We start from the raw sequence: 23,140 nt of genomic DNA on the forward strand, positions 1-23,140 counted from the left end.
ACTAGCTCCTTGTATTCATCCCCTCCTCTTGAATGTAGACTGGATTTACTAATCTGCTCCTAACAGAATATGGCAGAAGTGATATGAAGTCAGTTCTGAGATTAGGTAATAAAAAGACTGTGGTTTCTGTCTTGAGTGCTCTTGCTTGCTCCCTCTTGGGTCATATGGCCTTAAGGAAGCCAGGGGCAATGCTGTCATGCAGCCCCTGTGGAGAGGCTCACATGATGAGGGGCTAAGGTTTGCCAACAACCACACGAGTGAGCTTAGAGGAGGATTCCTCATAATGGAATCCCCCAATGCCCAGATTTCAACTTGACTGAGAACAGATGAGAGATGTACAGCCAGAGAGACTGAGCTTAGCCATGCCTTCGAGGTAAGAGAAACTGAGATAAAGAATCTTTTCTCTTTTAAGCTATTAACTTTGGGGGTAATTTGTTATGCAACAATAGATTAATACAAAGCGAAACAAAATTGAGACACAAGCATAGAAAGGAGGAAGATAAATCAGAGGGTGGTGGACAGGACACAGTCCTCTTTTAAGAATAATCTTGAGGATAAAGAGTGAGAGAGATATGAAACAATCAATGTGAAAATTAAGAATCAGTAAGAAAATACAGTAGTGAAAAAGGTGAGTAAGGAGGGAAAGGGATAGGTAATCTTGCTGAAGATTCTTTTATGATAAAAGCGGATAAACAAAAGGCTGTTTAAGAAAAAAGAGGTCCAATGTGGTCTCTTGAAGGGGAGAGGATGGTTCATGGAACCACTGAAAGGCTACTGACATCATGGAAGTATCAATGAAAAGTCATGAAATCCCTCATAAAGGATTATATTCTGGGAACCATAATTACAAAGTCACTGGGGCTGGCTCTGAAATGACTGAGGTTGAGGAGGGAAGAGGGTGATGCAATCTCTAGGAGCAGGGGAATTCATCATTTATTTTGGAAGCAGTGTCCGGGGGGAAAAAAAAAACTGTTGGCAAATCTTTATACTTACATTATTAAAGAGGCCAAGGATGATTATTTAGATGTGAAATGGTTGCTATAGATGATGTAGTTGCAAGAGGAAAATAACTTTTATAAAGTTATAAATCTGCTGCTTGAAATACTGGACAGATGGGAGCTGTGGACTCAGTAATAGAAATGTAAGGGCCCAGCTGTGGCAAAGGAGGGAACATCATCCAACTGGACAGATACTTTCACCTGGTGATATTAAAATCTAAATGCATTTTACAGCTAGCAGAATAATGCCAGGCAGTTCCTATGTAAGCATTAAAAAAAAAAAAAAATCCTTACAGAATAGCAAAACAACTGAGCAAATTTGAAAAAAATTTAAAACAAATATAATAAAAACTAATTTCTTGTCTTTTTCTTTTTTTTGATGCAGGGAAAAAAATGTAATTACTATTAAAAAACAAATACCTAGTCACATCTGCCAAATGAATTATGTGCCTATGGCTGTGCTAGGTACAACTGTGAACATAAAAGAAACCCTGGCCTCTGAGGTGCTTATGGACTAGCTGGAAACTTAATCTCGATGTGCATGAACATCTAGAAGTGGACTCAAGAAAGCAGAGTCAGCCTGACAAATAATGTGGTCCTTGGTGAGATGAGTTCCAAAGGGAGAAGATCATTGGGAGAGACAGGAGTAGGCCACAGAGGAGCCCAAAGGGACTGTGTAATGTTAGGCCTGGAGGAGGGACAATAGGTCACGGGGCTCCAAGAGGCCTCTACTGGCAGCAGTATCTGGGATCTGGTGGTTTACAGCTGGGACAGAAAAGGTTGAGATGGGAAGACTAGTAAGAAAATTGGAATACTAGTCTAGTCATCCATTCCTCCCTTTTACAAATGAGTGCCCATTCGGGGAAGGTAAGTGCAGTGGAGATGCACAGAGGAGTACAGCCTGGTGGAGAGACCAGGGAGTTAGATAGAAAACACTCGGATGAGGCAGAGGGGCACAAGGAGATTTTGATGTGAATTCTCTGGCCAGGGCAATGAGGATAGGCTTGGGGAGAGCGTTTAGGGTACTGTGTCTACTTTGGACTTGGATTCTGTAAAGCAATTTGTTAGTGAAAGAAATGAAAGCAAGATGAAGGTGGTTAACATGAGGAGTAAAATCTTAACTTTGTTTTTTTCTTAGCAGAAAATAGCAATGGCATGTGATCAACAAATTCCTTGATATGGTAAAACCAGTCTTTCCAAGTTGAATGAGGAATGACAGTTAGAATGGAAGTGGAAGCATCCTCAGGGCCTGCCTTAAAGGCAGCCAAATGGGCCATGACTCCTGGTATTTGTCTCTCTGGGTTTCAGGTTCTTTGTAAAATGGGGTTTCCCTTACTTCACAGGGTGGCTATGATGATTTCGAGTTATGGTGCCTTATACAGTGCCAGTGGTGAGTGCTCAACAAATGGTCTTTATTATTGTACTATTGTTGAAACTTGAATTATAGAAAGACAAGTGAATGCACACAGAAATGAAGAATGTTTTCAGCTCTCTTCCTCGATCTTTTCCTCTTCTTAGGGTTCCCTGCCATTTAGCTAATTTGATGATTGTGGGAAAGAGTCAAGAAGTAAGGAAGTAAAAAATAGGTAAAAATTCAACAAGGCAAAGAGTCTGCTAATAAAAAGACAGAAAATATGCAGGCTTGGATGAGTTTATTAATGCAAATTTATTCTTTCGCCAGAGTTCAGAAAAAAATGAAGAGTAATCAAGAAAATCAGGGAAGAAAGTAAGAAAAAAAAAAGCCAATGGGGTACAAAGAATATTTAGAAATAAGTTCCATAGATAGGCATTGATTAGAGGCAGAAGTCAAAGAAGTAATTACTATGGTGTAGTTGGTGGGGTAAGTTAAAGTCAAACCCCACCTCAGTGAAATAAATCAAAAAGCTAAGGATGTTAACCTGTAGTCTTTGAAAGAATGGTTAAAACTAAAATTGACACAGGGCCTCAGAGTAAAGTATTTAATGTCTGGAGAGAAAACCAAGATTGATTATACATTGAATATATATATCTTTCTGTATTCCCCACCCCACACACACAAAAAAAAATAATGAAGAAAATAAAACACTTGAAGTATATTTCACTAAAATAATTATCAATTTAGTGCTTAATCTTTGTTAATCACTGTTCTAAGAGCTTAACAAATGTTAATCGTTTAATCCTCACTCCAAGTCTGTGAAGAAAATACACTAATTATCTCCGTATTACCAATAAGGAGACTGAGGCACAGAGTTTAATGCGCCCCATGTCTCATGTCTTATAGGTAATCACAATGCTAAACTGCTTTGCACAATTACCCTGTGCCTGGTCACAGACATTGGGTAGAGTCACCTGCTAGTGAATGAGTTTAAGGCCACTCACAAGAGTAAGACCACGAATTGTTACTATATGGAAGATGGTAACTTTGGACTAACAGTAGACAGTCCTGTAAGCATCACATATGGTTACCAATCAGGTTTAAGGGACACATAATGTGAAAAATCTGCAAATGGATGTGAGTGGACAGTAAGAAGATTAAAAAAGCAATAAAAGGTCATAAGTCCAGGAAGCAAAGTTTATCAAATGGCCACTTGTGGTCAAATCCGCGGCAAGAATTTACAAAACAAACCATGATGCTAGCTAGATATGAAGCCCTGGGAGTCTGTTCACAGCATGGCTTGGCGCTGTAATCATGTATTGGTGTGCTTTTATGCTATTTGTCTTCTAGGCACGGTACCCAAAAGAACAAGACTAGGTCATTAGTAAAAATGTGACACAAGAATCCATGATATCATTATTATTATTATTATTTTGTCTTTTTAGGGCCACACCTGTGGCATATGGAAGTTCCCAGACTAGGGGTCAAATCTGAGCTATAGCTGCCAGCCTATACCACAGCCACAGCAACCCAGGACCCAAGCCATGTCTGTGATCCAAGTTGCATCTGTGACCTACACCACACTGCTCATGGCAACACCAGATCCTTAACCCACTGACTGAGGCCAGGAATCAAATCCAGGTCCCACACCACATGGATATTAGTTGGGTTCCTTACCACTGAATCACAATGGCAACCCTTATGGTATAATTATTGTAAAATATATTTATGTTGTAAAAAATACATTAGGGGGAAAACAGACCTTTCTGGTTTGTAATTAATGAAGCATGGCTCTTTCAAAGGTAGAGAAGGTAAAAGCTTCACTTAAATCCCAGCAACGATAGCTATTAGAGCACAGGAATGCTGGCGGGGGCGGGGGAGGGTAGAAGAGGCTCAGTGACTGTCACCTGTTTGGTTTTCTTTGACAGGGCAGGAACTGGAACTGTCTCCTGCTGCATCATTTCTGTGTCTCCTCCTCCTTCACCATCTGATGCTTCTAGGAAACACAAAGTTCAAAAATAAGAAAAGCACCACTCTCTTTATTTCTTCTATTGCTAGTGTAATTTTGGTATCTCCTTTTTAGAAGATTATATCCCTTGACTTATTTTTTTATTATTTATTTAGTCTTTTTTTAGGACCACACCCACGGCATATGGAGGTTCCCAGGCTAGGGGTCGAATCAGAGCTATAGCTCTTGGCCTATGCAACAGCCACAGCAACGCCAGATCCAAGCCACATCTGCAACCTACACCACAGCTCATGGCAATGCCAGATCCTTAACCCATTGAGTGAGGCCAGGGATCAAACCTGCATCCTCATGGATCCTAGTCGAGTTTGTTAACTGCTGAGCCATGACAGGAACTCCTATCCCTTGACTTATTAATTTCACCTCTAAGAAGCTGAATATAAGGAAATGACCCAAAATGAAGATAGGGGTTTAAGTACCAAGATAGCAGTGTTATTTATAAAACAGCAAACTGAAGATTATTCACCTCTAACATTTGAGAATGTTTAGTTACTGAACACTCTTACTGAGGAGATATTAAACTCATTTTCAGATAAGAAAGTTGCTGCTTAGAGGGATAATGTAATATGTCCATGTCACACACTTGGGAACTTGGATCTATTTGAGTCCAAAATCTTCCTCTCAAGTGATATTGCCTGTACTGAGCACCAGCCAGCTCTTGACACCTGCATGTTGGCCCCAGGGTGAGTGATAACAGTGTGTGACAAACTGATTATGGATCATGAGAAATTTTTATTTTGAATTTATAAAATCTTCGAACACTAGGAAAGACAAATTCTTACTGTAAGAATTAGGAAAAATAAAAGTTGTAATAGTTTTTTTTTTTTTTTTTTTTTTTTTTTTGCTTGTTTATAAAGCTCTTTTAAAGAAACATGGCAACTGCAGGTTTCTTATTTCCCATAAGGCCTTCCAGATTTTAGTGGCTGTTCTCTTTAAACACATTTTCGAATCTTGAAAAGGCTTTTCTCACCCACTCCCTTTGAGTTTCTCTGTATATCTCTAGGTCAGCCCAAAAAATGAATTTGTTTGTAATGTTGGTCAGAATTCATATTTAGGTACAAATTAACCAGTTTGGTAGTCCTCAGCTTTTAAATGCTTGTACACTCTAATGTTAATTTTATGTGTCAACTTGATTGGGCCACAGGGTGCCCAGATATCTGGCAAAACATTATTTTGGATGTTTCTATGAAGGTATTTTTGGATGAGATTAATATTTGAATGGATAAGCTGAATAGAACAGATTCCCCTCCCTAATGCAGGTGGGACTCATCCAATCAGATGAAGGGTAGAATCGAAATAAAAGTATGACCCCCCTGAGTAAGATGATTTTTTCTGCCTTCGGATTTGACTGAAACATTGGCTCTTCCTGGACCTAGACTCTGCCAGACTTCAAGCTGTAACTACACTATCAGCTCTCTGGTTCTCAAGCCATCTGATTAGAACTGGAACTAAACAGTTCTCCGAGGTCTGCAGCTTACTGATACATCCTGCAGATTTTGGAACTTAACAATTTCCATAATCGTGAGCCAATTCCTATACACACACACACAAATACATAAACATATACAGAGAGAGATATTTACATATTGATATTAAATAAATATCTATTCTCCTATTGGTTCTGTTTTTCTGGATAACCCTGATTAACACAAACAGTAATCACTGTATAGCATTAAAAAAAAGGACTCTACCAAATGAAGTAGTAGCAGGTAGGAGATTAACAGGGCTTTTAAAATGAGTGATTAAGTTGGCACTGAAAGTATTTATAGAACTTCTGCTTCTGAAAAGACAGTAATAGCAGTCATATTTTCTCCTATTTTTCCTGTGAAGTACAGCTGAAAATTCCTCAAAACTATATGTAAAACAAACATAGAAAGGTAGAGAGGAGAAGACCTGCTATGGACCTTGGGGCCCAAGGAACATTATGGTAGGGTTTCTTTTTGACTCATTATCTCAGACTTGGAGCTAAAGAAGCTAGTAACTTGGAAATGCAAGTGGGAAAAGACAAAAAGGCCCCAACAAGTGTCTGTTCTACTTAACAAAATGACCAGGAAAAGGACAGCCTAGCAAGACTGAAACTTTTAGACAATAACTACCTGATTCCAGACAAACACAACAGAAAAATTTTGGCTCTGCTTATAGTAGCAAAGGCTGAGTGGGGAACCTAGACATCCACTTTTGTCAGGTTGTACTGAGGCACCCCAACTCCTCGTCCACCTCCCATTAGGGTGGTGTCAAAGGTGATAAAGTAGGGACTGAACCCCTGAAGAGATTTTCATCCCTGCAAGGTGGTAACAAACCCCTGTTCTCTCCTCCCATCACCATCACCACCACTGTAGTATCAATGGAGACCACACTGTGAGCATGGATTTTCCACTTCTTCCTGGTAGTAATGAAGGGCATCTCTCCTTCTCCACTAGGGTAGTGTCAGAAGAAGCCTACTGGATAATCAGGACTTTACATACTTCCCAGTGCTAATGAGGCTATCACCCACGCTAATATTTTAGCAACCACTGAAAAAGTTATACCCAGAGATACACTCAAAAATACTAAGACAAATCAAAATAGAATTCTAAAAATGCTCAAGTAACCCACAGGAAGGCAGGAAAGAGAAATAAAAACAGCAAATAAACAGAAAAGACAAAATAAAATGGCAAATTTGAACTCTAATATATCAATAATTATATTAATATAAATGATCTAAACACACTGATTTAAAGACAAGAGAGTGACAAAGTGGACTGAAAAATATGACCTAACTGTATGCTATTTACAAGAAACTGACCTCAAATATGACAATATAGCTGAAAGCAAAATAATGGATAAAGTGTAACATATAAACATTGATGAAAAAAGAGCAGGAGTGGTTATACTGATATACAGAGTAAAGATTATTGTCAGCAAAAGTACATCATATAATAAAAAAAGAGTGAATCTGTTAGCAATTCTAAATGAGTATGCATCAAACAGCAAAGCTATAAAATATAGAAGCAAAAACTGAGGAAAATGAAAGAATAGACAGACAAACCTACAATTAAGTTGCAAACTTTAACGGTACACTTGAAAAATTAGAAAATGACTAAACAGAAAATCAGCGGGGATATGGAATAACTGAGTGACACTTTTAACCAACAGAATCTGATTAACACTTGTAGAACATTCCACTCAAAACAGCAGAATACATATTCTTTTCAAGTGTTATGGAAAATGTGCCAAGATAGATCATATCCTAGCACATAAAATACCAACACACTTAAAAGAATTGAAATTGATGAATAGTGTGTGTTAAAAACCTAATAAACAAAACAAACAAAAAATATAGCAAACATTATATTTAATAATGAAAGACTGAATGGTTTCACCCTGACTGGGAACAAGGCAAGGACGTCAGCATTGGTCAGTATTATTCAACATAGGGATAGAACTTTTAACCAGTACAATAAGGCAAGAAAAGGAAAAAGGAGTTCCCACTGGGTCTCGGAGGTAAGGAACACAACTAGTAACCATGAGGATGTGGGTTTGATCCCTGGCCTTGCTCAATGGGTTAAGGATCCAATGTTGCCATGAGCTGTGGTGTAGGTCGCAGACACAGCTTGGATCTGGTGTTGCTATGGCTGTGGTATAGGCCAGCAGCTATAGCTCTGATTCGACCCCTAGCCTGGGAACTTCCACGTGCCCTGGGTGCAGCCCTAAAAAGCAAAAATAAAATAAAAAAATAAAATAATAAAATAAAATAGAATAGGAAATAAAAGGCATATACATTATAAAAGAAGAAATCAAACTGCCTCTATTTGCAGATGACATTATTGCTTATATAGAAAATCCCAAGGAGTCTTAAAAAAAAAACCCAGAGAAACAAAAATCTTGCTAGAACTAATAAGTGAGTTTAACTAAGTTGCAGAATAAAAGATAAACATGCAGATATCAGTTTTTTTTTCTATACATTAGCAATGAACATATGGACATTAAAAAATACAATGCCATTTATAATCACTGAAAAAACACTGAAATATTTGGGTAAATTTAACAAAACATGTATAGTACTCACAAGCTGAAGAGTATAAAACACTCAAGAAATAAATAAAAAAAGATCTAAATAAGTGGAGAAACATACTGTGTTCTTGGCCTGGAAGACTAATCATAGTAAAGATGCCAGCTCTCCCCAAATTGATATGCAGGTTTAACATAATTTCTATTAAAATCCCAGCATGTTCTCTCTCTCTCTCTCTCTCTGTGTATACATAATTCTAAAATTTATGTAGAATAGCAAAGGATCTAGAATAGTTACGACAATTTTAGAAAAGAATAATCAAGTAGGAGGAATTAGTCTATACAATTTCAAGACATTATATAGCTACAGTAATCCAGACTGTGTGTTATTGTTGTAGAAACATATAGATGAATGGAATCAAATATGGACCTAGAAAGAGACCCACACAAATATGTCCAATTGATTTTTTTTCTTTTATTTTCTTTTTAGGGCTGCACCCATGGCATATGGAAGTTCCCAGGCTAGGGGTGTAATTGGAGCTGCAGCTGCTGGGCTACATCACAGCCACAGCAATGTGAGATCTGAGCCCAATCTGCGACTTACACCACAGCCTACAGTAATGCCAGATCCTTAACCCACTGAGCGAGGTCAGCGACTGAACCCGAATCCTCATGGTTACTAGTTGGGTTCGTTATCACTGAGCCATGACGGAAACTACTGCCTAACAGATTTTTGACAAAAGTGTAAAAGCAATTCAAAGGAGGAAATATAGCCTTTTCAATAAAAAGGAAAAAAATCCATAGGCAAAAAGATAAACCCTACTTAACTTTCACACCTTATCCAAAAAGTAACTCAAAATTTATCACAGACTTAAATGTAAAATGTAAAACTGTAACAACTTTGCAAGGTGTGGGGTGGGGAAGAGGAGAAAATCTTTAAGATCTAGAGTTAGACAAAGAGTTCTTAGGGATTCCAGATTAAGATGGCAGAATAGAAGGACTAGAGCTCAACTTCTCTCCTAAAAAAAAACAAAATTCACAACTAAAGACTGAGCAATCTCCACTCAAATGGACCAGAAACCTTAAAAAAGATACCCTACTCAAGAAGAGAAAGAGGAGGCCACATCAAGAGGTAGAAGGGGCGATTTTGCAATATAAACAACCCTATACTTCCCGGGTGGGAAGCGCCACCAACTGAAAACCACCTGGTTCACAGAGACTCACCTACAGGAGTGAGAGTTCTGAGCCCCACATCAAACCCTCATGTGTGGGGATACAGCATTGGGAGAAAGAGCCCCTGGTGCATCTGGCATTGAAGGCCAGTGGGGCTTGTGCACAGGAGCTCCACAGGACTGGGGGAAACAGAGACCCCATTCTTAAAAGGTGCACACGGACTTTCACATGCACTGGGTCCCAGGGCAGAGCGAGGTCTCCATAGGAATCTGGGTCAAACCTGACTGCAGTTCTAGAAGGACATCCTGGGAAAATAGGGGTGAATATGGCTTGTTGTGAGGGAAGGACAGTGAAGGCAAAGCTCTCGGGACTATTAGGCAGCTGTGCCTTTCTCTGGAGGTGGCCATTTTGGGAAAATCTGGCCCCACCTGTCATTCAGCTGCTGAGAAGCCCCAGGGCAAACAACAATCCAGTTGGGATCACAGCCCCGCCCCTCAGTAAACAGGCTACCTAAAGACCCCTCAGGCACACAGCTGCCTCTAATCCCATCCAGAGACTAAGCCCCACCCACCAGAGGGATTAGAATCAGCTCCACCTACCAGTGGGCAGGCATCAGTCCCATCAGGAAGCCTACAGCAAGCCCCCATACAGACTTCAGCCACAGGGGGGCAGACATCAGAAGTAAGAGAGGCTACAACTCTATTATCTGTAAGAAGGTCACCACACCAAAAACCTATAAAAATGAAAAGACAGAGGACTATAACTCAGATGAGGGAGAAAGGAAAAACCCCAGAAAATCAGTTAAGTGATGAGGAGATTCTCAGCCTCCAGGAAAAAGACTTTAGACTGTTGATGCCAGATGTTGGAAATAAACTGGAAGCAAAGATGAATAACTTACAGGAAACACTGAGCAAAGAGATACAAGATATAAAACATAAGCAAGAAGAGATGCAAAATACAATAACTGAAATAAAAAACTCATTAGAAGCAGCTAACAGCAGAATACAGGAGGCAGAAGAAGTAAGTGAGGTGGAGGACAGATTAGTGGAAATTACGGATGCAGAACAGAAAAGAGAAAAAAGATTGAAAAGAAATGTAGAGAGTCTCAGAGAACTCTGGGACAACGTGAAAAGCACCAACATCTGTATTATAGGGGTGCCAGAAGGAGAAGAGAGAGAGAAGGGGGCAGAAAAAATATTCCAAGAGATAATAGCCGAAAACTTCCCTAACATGGGAAAGGAACCACTCACTCAAATCCAGCAAGCACGAGTACCATATAAAATAAACCCAAGGAGGAATACACCGAGACACATATTAATCAAACTGACCAAAATTAAAGACAAAGAGAAAATCTTGAAAGCAGCTAGGGAAAAGAAACAAGTAACACACAAGGGAACCCCGATAAGGTTATCGGCAGATTTTTCACCAGAAACTGCATGATGTATTTAACATGATGAAAGGAAAAAAAACCTCCAACCAAGATTACTCTACCCAGCAAGGCTCTCATTCAGATTTGAAGGAGAAATCAAAAGCTTCACAGATAAGCAAAAGCTGAGAGAATTCAGCAACACTAAACCAGCCTTACAACAAATACTAAAGGAACTTGTATAGGCAGAAAAGAAAACACAGCAGAGAGGAAACAAATTCCACAGATGACAAGGCTCACCAGTAAAGGTATATATACAGTAAAGATACAAAATCATCCATGCACAATTATACCACTAAAGTCAGAAATAATGAGAAGAGGTGGATACAAATGCAGGACACTGGAGATGAACTTGCAATTAAGAGACCAACAACTTAAAACAATCTCATATACATATAGACTCATATCAAAACTTCAGAATAACTGCAAGCCAAAAATCTACAATTGATACACAAACGAGGAATCTCTGGAGAAGAAATATATCTCATAGTAAATAAGTCCATAATCCACTGTGAAGGGGGTCATTTGACATCATTCTTGGAATGCTGAATTCTCTTTAGATCTGATTTTGATTTCCTCTCCATCAAAGAGTTTATGATAATTATAATTAAATAATGCAACTGTACAATTAAATAATACAGTTCTACAACTGTATTATTAATAACCATTTCTCTCTATGGTACAATGTAAGGTCTATAATGTCTTGTTTATCACATCACCTAGAACGGTGTAATGCCTATATTGAAGAAACAATAAGATGTAACAAATTGTGAGCACATATTTATATAGTTACACTGTTTTTTAAAAAATTTATGCATTTTATATTTTACTTATTTTCAGAGGGTGTATTATTTTTGTTATTCTTACCAGTTAAGTTATTCTTTTTATTTTTCCTTTAAGACCTTTGTCATAAGTCAAGATAGGATATGATTGGATCTATATTTGAGTATTCTGTTATATGGATCTAATTTTATTTCTTCATGTTAATCTGATTGACATTCTTTATGCCATTTCCATGCTATTTAATTTACTGCAAAGAAAAAAAAAGACTAAAGAGATGATGTGTATGGCTGTGTAAAATAGTGCTTGCCAAGTAACAAGTGCTCAGTAATTGTTACCAATTTATAACAACAGCCTAAAATATTGGCCAAGTTGGCACATGTGAGAAAGCAGATATGGAGATAAAACCTGGGATTATGCACTATTAGCAAGAAAAAGGCATTAAGAATGAGCTTCACCAAAGTAGCCTGAGTTGGAGTATAAGGCTAAGTTTTTATGAAATAGCATTTCATAAGAATAGGTGGTTTTTTAACTTGGATAAAATACAATGTCACCAGGTGTATTAGATAACTTTTCAAAATGCCTATGAAGGGAGGGTGGGTAGTAGATGAGGTAGGAATTATCATTTCTTTATTATAAATAAGGACCTGGGAGAGAAAGAAGGTACGTGCTGCATATGGCCCTTGGATATGAAGCAGAATCCTGTGTATCATGGTGGTGATGGTGCGGTACACACAGCCTCCCCTCCTATCAACATCCCACACACAGTGGTAGAAGTGTGACAACAGATGTGCCTACCCTGGCACATCATTAGCACCCAAAGTCCACAGTTTGTCCTAGAGTTTACTGTCAGAGCTGTGCATTATAGGATTGGACAAGAATGATGACCATGTATCTATTTACTTAAAATCATGCAGAACATTTTCACTGCCCTAAAAATGATCTGTGCTCTTCTTATTTATCCCTCCTTTTACCCTAACCCCTGGAAATAACTGAATTTTTAAAAAAATTTTTCATAGTTTTGCCTTTTCCAGAATGTCCTTAAGTTGGAATCATATAATACATCATCTTTTCAGATTGGGTTCTTTCATGCAGTGATGTGCATTTAAAGTTCCTCCATGTCTTTTAAAGTCTTAATAGCTCATTTCTTCTTAAAATAATGAGCTGAGTAATATCTAGTTGTCTGGATTTACCACACTTATATGTATCCATTCACTTATTGGAGGACTTTGTGGTTACTTCCAAGTTTTGGCAATTATAAATAAATATGTTATAAACAATCATGTGCAGGTTTTTGTGTGCATGTAAGTTCTCAACTCATTTAGGTAAATACCAGGAAGTGTGATTGATGTATTGTATAGTAAAATACATATTTTGTTTTGTAAGAAATTGCCATACTGTCTTCCAAAGTGGCTGTACCAATTTTTTTTAAATTTCTTCCTGCTGTACAGCATCAGGATCAAGTTATTCTTACATGCATACATTCCCCCTGCCTTTGTTCTGTTGCAATATGAGTATCTAGACATAGTTCTCAATGCTACTCAGCAGGATCTCCTTGTAAATCTATTCTAAGTTGTGTCTGATAAGCCCAAACTCCCGATCCCTCCCACTCCCTCCCTCTCCCGTCAGGCAGCCACAAGTCTATTCTCCAAGTCCATGATTTTCTTTTCTGTGGAGATGTTCATTTGTGCTGGATATTAGATTCCAGTTATAAGTGATATCATATGGTATTTGTCTTTGTCTTTCTGGCTCATTTCACTCAGGATGAGAGTCTCTAGTTCCTTCCATGTTGCTGCAAATGGCATGATGTCATTCTTTTTTATGGCTGAGTAGTATTCCATTGTGTATATATACCACTTCTTCTGAATCCAGTCACCTGTTGATGGACATTTGGGTTGTTTCCATGTCCTGGCTATTGTGACTAGTGCTGCAATGAACATGCAGGTGCATGTGTCTATTTTAAGTAGAATTTTGTCTGGATATATGCCCAAGAGTGGGACTGTGGGGTCATATGGAAGTTCTATGTGTAGATTTCTAAGGTATCTCCAAACTGTTCTCCATAGTGGCTGTACCAGGTTACATTGCCACCAGCAGTGCAGGAGGGTTCCCTTTTCTCCACAGCCCCTCCAGCACTTGTTATTTGTGGACTTATGAATGATGGCCATTCTGACTGGTGTGAGGTGGTATCTCATGGCAGTTTTGATTTGCATTTCTCTTATGATCAGCGATGTTGAGCATTTTCTCATGTGTTTCCTGGCCATCTGTATATCCTCCTTGGAGAACAGTCTATTCAGGTCTTTTGCCCATTTTTCCATTGATTGATTGGCTTTTTTGCTGTTGGGTTGTATAAGTTGCTTACATATTCTAGAGATTAAGCCCTTGTCCGCTGCATCATTTGAAACTATTTTCTCCCATTCTGTAAGTTATCTTTTCGGTTTCTTTTGGGTTTCCTTTGCTCTGCAAAAGCTTTTCAGTTTGATTAATTCCCATGGGTTTATTTTTGCTCTTATTTCTATTGCTTAGGGAGACTGACCTGAGAAAATATTCATGAGGTTGATGTCAGAGAGTGTTTTGCCTATGTTCTCTTCTAGGAGTTTGATGGTGTCCTGTCATATATTTAAGTCTTTCAGCCATTTTGAGTTTATTTTTATGCATAGTGTGCAGGTGTGTTCTAACTTCATTGCTTTGCATGCAGCTGTCCAGGTTTCCCAGCAATGCTTGCTGAATAGACTGTCTTTTTCCCATTTTATGTTCTTGCCTCCCTTGTCAAAGATTAATTGACCATAGGTGTCAGGGTTTATTTCTGAGTTCTCTATTCTGTTCCATTGGTCTGTCTGTCTGTTTTGATACCAGTACCACACTGTTTTGAGGACTGTGGCTTTGTAGTATTTCTTGAAGTCTGGGAGAGTTCTGCCTCCTGCTTGGTGTTTGTTTCTCAGGATTGCTTTGGCGATTCTGGGTCTTTTGTTGTTCCATAGAAATGTTTGGATTGTTTGTTCTAGTTTTGTGAAAAATGTCATGGGTAATTTGATAGGGATTGCACTGAATCTGTAGATTGCTTTGGGTAGTATGGCCATTTTTACAATATTGATTTTCCCGATCCAGGAACATGGAATATCTTTCCATTTCTTTACATCTTCTTTGATTTCTTTGATTAAAGTTTTATAGTTCTCGGCATATAGGTCCTTTACCTCCTTGGTCAGGTGTATCCCGAGGTATTTGATTTTGTGAGGTGTAATTGTAAAAGGTATCGTATTTTTGTATTCCTTTTCTAATCTTTCATTGCTGGTATACAGAAATGCAACTGACTTCTGAATGTTAATCTTATATCCTGCTACTTTGCTGAATTGATTAATCAGTTCAAGTAGTTTTGGGGTTGAGTCCTTAGGGTTTTCTATGTATAGTATCATGCCATCTGCATACAGTGACAGTTTGATCTCTTCTCTTCCTACATGGATGCCTTTTATTTCTTTTGTTTGTCTAATTGCTGTGGCTAGGACTTCCAAAACTATGTTGAAGAGCAGTGGTGAGAGTGGGCATCCCTGTCTTGTTCCAGATTTGAGTGAGAAGGCTTTCAGTTTTTCCCCATTGAGTATTATATTTGCTGTGGGTTTATCATAAATGGCTTTGATTATGTTCAGGAATGTTCCCTCTATACCCACTTTGGCGAGGGTCTTGATCATGAATGCATGTTGGACTTTGTCAAATGCTTTTTCTGCGTCTATTGAGATGATCATATGATTTCTGACTTTTCTTTGGTTAATGTGGTGGATGATGTTGATTGATTTGCATATGTTGAACCATCCTTGTGAACCTGGGATGTACCCTACCTGGTCATGGTGTATAATTTTTTTGATATGTTGTTGGATTCAGTTGGCTAAGATTTTGTTGAGAATTTTTGCATCTATGTTCATCAAAGATATTGGCCGATAGTTTTCTTTCTTGGTGTTATCTTTGTCTGGTTTTGGAATGAGGTGATGGTGGCCTCATAGAATGTCTTTGGGAGTATTCCTTCTTCTTCAACCTTTTGAAAGAGTTTAAGGAGGATGGGCACCAGATCCTCCTTATATGTTTGATAGAATTTGCCTGTGAAGCCATCTGGTCCTGGACTTTTATTTGTAGGGAGAGTTTTTATGACCTCTTCAATTTCATTTCTAGTGATTGGTCTGTTCAGTTGGTCTGTTTCTTCTTGATTCAGTTTTGGCGGGTTGTAAGATTCTAGAAAATTGTCCATTTCTTCCAGATTGTCAAATTTGTTGGCATATAGTTGTTCATAGTATTCTCTTACGGTTTTTTGTATTTCTGCAGTATCCGTTGTGATTTCTCCTTTTTCATTTATAATTTTGTTTGAGTTCTTTCTCTCCTCTTTTTAGTGAGTTTGGCCAGGGGTTTGTCAATTTTGTTTACCTTTTCAAAGAACCAGCTCTTGGTTTTATTAATTTTGTCTATTTTTTTTGAATCTTTATTTTATTGATTTCCTTCCTTCTGCTGACTTAGGTCTTTTTAGTTCTTCTTTTTCTAATTCGTTTAGGTGAGGGTTAAGTTGTCAATTTGGGATCTTTCTTCTTTTTTGAGAAAGGCCTGTATTGCTACAAATTTCCCTCTGAGCACTGCTTTCGCAGCATCCCATAGATTTTGAGAGGTTGTGTCTTCATTATCATTTGTTTCAAGGTATGTTTAAATTTCCTTCTTGATTTCTTCATTGACCCATTGGTTTTTTAGTAGCATGTTCTTTAGCCTCCATGTAGTAGGTTTTTTCTCATTTATTTTCCCATGGTTGATTTCTAATTTCATGGTGTTGTGTTCAGAGAAGATACTTGAGATATCTCCTATGCACCTAAATTTTTGGAGGTTAGCTTTGTCTCCCAGTATGTGGTTGATTCTTGAGAATGTTCCATGTGCATTTGAGAAGAATGTGTATTCTGATTTTTTTGGATGTAGTGTCCTGAAGATATCAATTAAGTCTAACTTTTCTATTGTTTCCTTTAGGATCTTTGTTGCTTTATTGGTTTTCTGTCTAGAGGATCTGTTCACTGATGTGAGTGGGGTATTAATGTCTCCTACTATGATTGTATTCCCCTCAATTTCTCCCTTTATGTCTGTTAATATATGTTGTATGTATCTGGGTGCTCCTGTATTTGGGGCATATATGTTGACAATAGTAACATCCTCTCCTTGGATGGATCCTTTAATCATTAAATAGTGTCTTTCTTTGTCTTTCTTTACGTCTTTTGTTTTAAAGTCTATTTTGTCTGATACGAGTATTGCAACTCCTGCTTTCCTGTCACGTCTATTGGCGTGAAATATTTTTTCCCACTCCTTCACTTTCAATCTCTATGTGTCCTTTGTCCTAAAGTGAGTTTCTTGTAGGCAGCATATTGAAGGTTTTTGCCTTTTTATCCACTCAGCCACTCTGTGTCTTTTGATTGGAGTATTCAGTCCATTGACATTTAAGGTGATAATTGATAGGTGATTATATATTGCCATTTTGAACCTCGTGTTCCAGTTGATTCTATGGTTCTCAATTCTTCCTTTCTTTTTTTGGTTGGATGGTCTCTGGTTATTATCTGCTTGAGTGATTTTTTTTTTTTCATTTTTTGCGAATGCAATGTTTGGTTTTGGCTTGTGGTTGCCCTGTTTTTTAAGTATGCTGATCCCTTCCTATAACTGTGTGCTAGGGCCGCTCCCACGGCATATGGAGGTTCCCAGGCTAGGGTCGAATCGGAGCTGTAGCCACCAGCCTATGCCAGAGCCACAGCAATGTGGCATTCGAGCCTTGTCTGCAACCTACACCACAGCTCACGGCAACGCTGGATCCTTAACCCACTGAGCAAGGCCAGGGACCGAACCCTCAACCTCATGGTTCCTAGTCGCATTCGTTAACCACTGAGCCACAACGGGAACTCTGCTGTAGCATTTTGTATCTCCACAAGCAATGAATGAGAATTCCTGTCGCTCCATATCCTTGACAGTATTCAGTGTTATCAATGTTCTGGATTTTGGTGTGTAGTGGTATTTTTTTGTTGTTGTCTTTTGTCTTTATAGGGCCACACCTGTGGCATACGGAGGTTCCCAGGCTAGGGGTCTAACCCGAGATGTAGCCACTGGCCTACACCAGAGCCACAGCAATGCCAGATCTGAGCTGTGTCTGCAACCTACACCACAGTTCATGGCAACGCCGGATCCTTAACCCACTGAGTGAGGGCAGGGATCGAACCCACAACCTTATGGTTCCTAGTTGGATTCGTTTCTGCTGTGCCATGACGGGAACTCCATGTAGTGGTATATTGTTGTTGTTTCAATTTGCATTTCTCTGATGACTTATGATGTGGAACATCTTTTCAGATGCTTGTTTTCCATCTGTATTTCTTCTTTGGTGAGGTGTCTGTTCAGGATTTTTGTCTATTTTTATATCATATTGTTTATTTTCTTATTGTTGAGTTTTAAGAGATCTTTTTATTTACTAAAAATTTTTTTTCTTGCTTCTTATGGCCACACCCATGGTATATGGAGGTTCCCAGGCTAGGGATACAATTGGAGCTGCAGCTGCTGGCCTACACCACATCCACAGCAACACCAGATCCGAGCTGCATCTGAAACCTACACCACAGCACACAGCATCACTAGATCCTTAACCCACTGAGTGAGGCCAGGGATCGAATCCTGCATCCTCATGGATCCTAGTCAGGTTTGTTAACTGCTGAGCCATGAAGGGAATTCCATGAGTTTCCTTTATATTTTGGATAACCTTTATCATATATAACTTTTGCAAATATTTTCTCCCAGTCTGTGGCTTTCCTTATTCTCTTGACAATGTCTTTTGCAGAGTAGAAGTTTTTAATTTTAATGAAGTCCTGCTTATCAATTATTTCTTTCATAGCTTGGTATTGTATTTAAGAAGTCATTGCCTCACCCAACGTCATCTAGATTCTGTCCTGTATCTTCTATGAGTTTTATATCTTTGCATCTTACATTTAGGTCTATGGCCTATTTTGAATGAATTTTTGTGAATGATGTAATGACTCTGTGTCTAGATGCATTTTTTTTTGCATGGGGATTAAATTTTTTTTGCTTTTGGTATGAATATTTCATCATTAAAAGCAAATATAGAGGGATTAAAAAAAAAGAGTTCTTAATTCAACACCAAAAATACAATCAACAAAGGGAAAAACTGCTAAGTTCAACTTTACCAAAACTGAAAAATCTGCTTTTCAAAGACCTTGCTCAGACAATGAAAAAGTAAGCTATAGAGTGGGAGAAATACTTGCAAACTACCTGTCTAACAAAGGACAAATTCTCAAAATTCAACACTAAAAATAATCAAATTAGGAAATGACAGAAGACATGGACAGTTCACTGAAGAGGATATACTATGGAAAATAAGTAAATGAAAATATGTTCCATTCACATCATTAATCACTAAAGAAAGTAATTTAAAACTACAAGCTATTGTCACAAACCTATTAAAGTCCAGCATTAAAAAAACAGCACCATTGGGAGTTCATGTCGTGGCTCAGCAGTAATGAACCTGACTAGGATCCATGAGGATGCAAGTTCATTCCCTGACCTCGCTCAGTGGGTTAACAATCTGGTGTTGCCATGAGCTATGGTGTAGGTTGCAGACGTGGCTTGGATCCCTGCAGATGCGGCCCTAATAGCAAAAAAAAAAAAAAAAAAAAAAAAAAAAGAAAAAAAAAAAAGCACCACCACGAAATGCTGCTGAGAATGTAGAGGAATTGGATCACTCAGACATCACAAGTGTACATGGTCAGCCACTTCCCTTCCCCAAATGGAAAACAAAACATAGGAATGGCACTCCTGGGCATTTATCCCAGAGAAATAAAAACTTATGTTTATAGCAGCTCCATTTATTATTTATAATGGCTAAAAAACTGGGAAACAATCCAGATGTTCTTCAATGGGTGAATGGTTAAACTGTGGTACATCCATACCATGGAATACTAATCAGCAGTAAAAAGGAATTAATGCTGACACATGCAATAACCTATATGAATCTCCAGAGAATTATGCTAAGTGAAAAAAATCCAATCCTAAAAGGTTATGCAACATGTAATTCCACTTATATAACATTATTATTACTATTATTGCTACATCCACAGCACATAGAAGTTCCCAGGCCAGGGACTGAATCTGGGCTACAGCTGTAGCAATGCCAGATTCTCCAACCCTCCACACTGGACCAGGGACTGAACCCACACCTTCACAGTGACCCAAGCCACTGCAGCTGGATACTTAACCCATTGTGCCACAGTGAGAACTCCTATATAACATTACTGAAATGAGAAAATTATAGCAATGGAGAACAGAATATAACAACTGAAATGAGAAAATTATAGAAATGGAAAACAGAATAGAACAGAACTCAAGGAGTTATGGTGGGGGTGGGGTTGGAAAGGAAGCAGTTATGGCTACAAAAGAGCAACAAGGATTCTTGTAGGGAGGGACATGTTCTGTATCTTAACTGTATCAATCTCAATAGCTTTGCTGTTACCATATCCATGTTTTTGCAAGTTGTTATTATTAGGGGTATCAGGTTAATGGGTACACAAGATTCCTCTGTACTTAGAATTGTTTGTTACAATTGCATGTGAAGCCTCAATGATTTCAAAATTTGAAATTTTAATTAAAAAAAATCTTTAAGGAGTTCCCATTGTGGCTCAGTGGTTAACGAATCCGACTAGGAACCATGAGGTTGCAGGTTCGATCCCTGGCCTTGCTCAGTGGGTTAAGGATCTGGCGTTGCCGTGAGCTGTGGTATAGGTTGCAGATGAGGCTTGGATGCCACATTGCTGTGGCTCTGGCATAGGTCGGTGCCTACAGCTCCGATTCGACCCTAGCCTGGGAACCTCCATATGCCACGAGAGCGGCTCAAGAAATGGCAAAAAGACCAAAAAAAAAAAAAAAAAAAAAAAAAAAAAATCTTTAAAGGAAATCCATCCTCTTCCTTGGGAAGCCCAATATCATTACCCTGGAAAGCCAGTGAGTATGTGGTCGGCTGTGGACCAGATTAGAGCACCATCCTATTGTGAACATTCCTATCACTGTTGTCCTGAGTCAGAGAGCCAGGAGGGTGGCTGGGTTCAGAGAACCCAGTCAACCTAGGGAAGCCATGCTGGAGTCTTCAAAAGTAAAGGCCCTTGGGCTAGGGGTACCAGACAAAATAAAGGATGCCCCATTAAATCTGAATTTCAGATAAACAAACAATTTTTTTAGTAAAACTATGTCTCAATATTGCATGTGGGGTATCTATATAGTGTTAAAAAATATTCACTCTACCTGAAATTCAAATTTAATGAGGTATTATGTATTCTTAAATGTTAAACCTGTGATAGAATTTCCTTCCCCAGAAAAGGCCACCCTTATATGAAATTTAAGGGTGATTTATGTGAAATTTCTTATATTGAGGCTTCCTTTCTCTTAACATCCCCCAACCTATCTTCATCCGGGATCTTTCAGGGAAGCCTTGGCTAACTACATAGTCCTTCTTCTTGTCTCTGCACTTCTACACCAAATGTACCTTGTAAATCAGCACATAATTTTTTCCTTCCTCACAGTGTGCTTTCTTTCCTTCTGATCTGTAAATACTCAGGAGATCTGTGAGTGCCCCAAGTACTTGGCCCCATGTTAATTAAACGTCAAAAGCACTCTCCCACACTTATTTATTTACATTTTAATATAAAATTTTTATTATAAAATATATATTCTGTGTAAAATATTAAGCCTCTTAAACAAATTTTCTACCCTCTTATTAGCTTTAAAATCACTTTAAGATAAAAAGGCTGAAATACAAATAAATAAATTCCAGGATCAAACCCTTAAGTATATAAAACTCAGTAATGCTTTAAGAAAAAATCTGAATTCTGTATTCCTCCATTGCCCAAAATCTGATAACTGAAGAGTATAGTCTGCATTTAAGCAAGCTAGTTGAAAATGATACATTTTTAAAGGTGTGTCACTCTTACACACCAAAAACCCAGGAGAAAATGTTTAAACAAGATATCTTGTTTAGGAGTTCCCGTCGTGGCGCAGTGGTTAACGAATCCAACTAGGAACCATGAGGTTGAGGGTTCGGTCCCTGACCTTGCTCAGTGGGTTAAGGATCTGGCGTTGCCGTGAGCTGTGGTGTAGGTTGCAGATGCGGCTCGGATCCCGCGTTGCTGTGGCTCTGGCGTAGGCCGGCGGCTACAGCTCCGATAGACCCCTAGCCTGGGAACCTCCATATGCCGCAGGAGCGACTCAAGAAATAGCAAAATGACCAAAAAAAAAAAAAAAAAAAAAAAAAGATATCTTGTTTAATCAAATGCTTTAAATCTGAGTTACCTCTTGTTCCAAAAAAATTATTCCATCTGAAACATTTTTCTTTAACTAATAAATTTTTTCTTTTTCTTTTTTATGGCTGCACCTTTGGCATAGGAAGTTCCTGGGCTATGGTTGAGTCGGAGCTGTATCTGCTGGCCTATGCCACAGCCAGGCAACACAGGATCTGAGTCACATCTGTGACCTTTGCTGAAGCTTTGCAGCAACACCAGATCCTTAACCCCACTTGACGCCAGGGATCAAACCCACATCCTCATAGATACTAATCGCGTTCTTAACCCGCTGAGCCACAACAGGGACTCTTGCAGTCAGATTCTTAACTCACTGTGCCACAGCTGGAAGTCCCAGCTTTTTCTTATTTGATGGGGATGAGTAAAATAAAACTTCAGAATTCTTGGGCTTATAACAGTACTCTTGTGATTTCTTGTTTAAAATAATTTCTTTCATACCTAATTTTGTATCAGTAACTTTGTAGTTGTTTTCTAAGAGACAGGTCCCCTAATTTTGTGAGTTTTTACGAAAACCTAAATCTGTCTTGGCTATAGACTTGCTTAACTCTCCTAACAGTTCTCACAGTTTCTCAACAAAATAAACTACTGAAACACACACTGGTAAGTTTCAAAAGCATGATGCCAATCAAAACAAGGCATGATCAAGGGGCTATATAATGTGTGATTCCATTTATTTAACATACCGGAAAAGGCAAAACTATAGGGATAAAAAACAGATCAGAAGTTACTGAGGCCTGGAGATGGGAAATTTCTGGGGGTTGTTGGAAATGTTCTATATCTTAATTGTGCATACAACTGTATGCATTAGTCAAAATTCATAGAACTATACACAAAATGAGTTAATTTTACTACATAAATTATTTACTATGTAAATTATTTCTCAATAAGTCTGATTCTAAAAAATAATGATAGAAGCTAACTTCCATCAAACAACTTGTAACATTTGCCCAATGTCACACACAATAATAGGTAGACCTGGGATTTGAATCCCAAATACATATATATTTGGCCATGACTGCAGGACTGAAAGTTCCCGGGCCAGGG

At 38.5% G+C, this 23,140-nt stretch overlaps 1 protein-coding gene across 18 annotated transcripts in view; it reads right to left on the reverse strand.

Moving 5' to 3' along the window:
• CMSS1 (cms1 ribosomal small subunit homolog) overlaps positions 1-23,140 on the reverse strand; it is a 395,732-nt gene that overhangs the window by 43,594 nt on the left and 328,998 nt on the right. For 11 of the 18 annotated variants that reach the window (XR_014824952.1, XR_014824953.1, XR_014824954.1 and 8 more), the window contains one exon: positions 4,260-4,348. The exons of 1 other annotated variant lie outside the window; for it this stretch is intronic. Coding sequence is in view for 14 of the 17 variants with exons in the window: in XM_021071314.2 (XP_020926973.1) it covers positions 4,260-4,348 (89 nt within the window). In the remaining 3 variants the exon portion in view is untranslated. The remainder of the gene's footprint in view (positions 1-4,259; positions 4,349-23,140) is intronic. 6 more of the 18 variants (XM_021071315.2, XM_084991610.1, XM_084991612.1 and 3 more) reach the window with 1 other exon arrangement.

This window comes from Sus scrofa, chromosome 13 (genome assembly GCF_054392235.1).
Source record: "Sus scrofa isolate SSC_HxYL_T2T_F1_AM1 chromosome 13, Sscrofa_HxYL_maternal_Yorkshire_Landrace_v2.0, whole genome shotgun sequence".
Classification (NCBI taxonomy): domain Eukaryota; kingdom Metazoa; phylum Chordata; class Mammalia; order Artiodactyla; family Suidae; genus Sus; species Sus scrofa.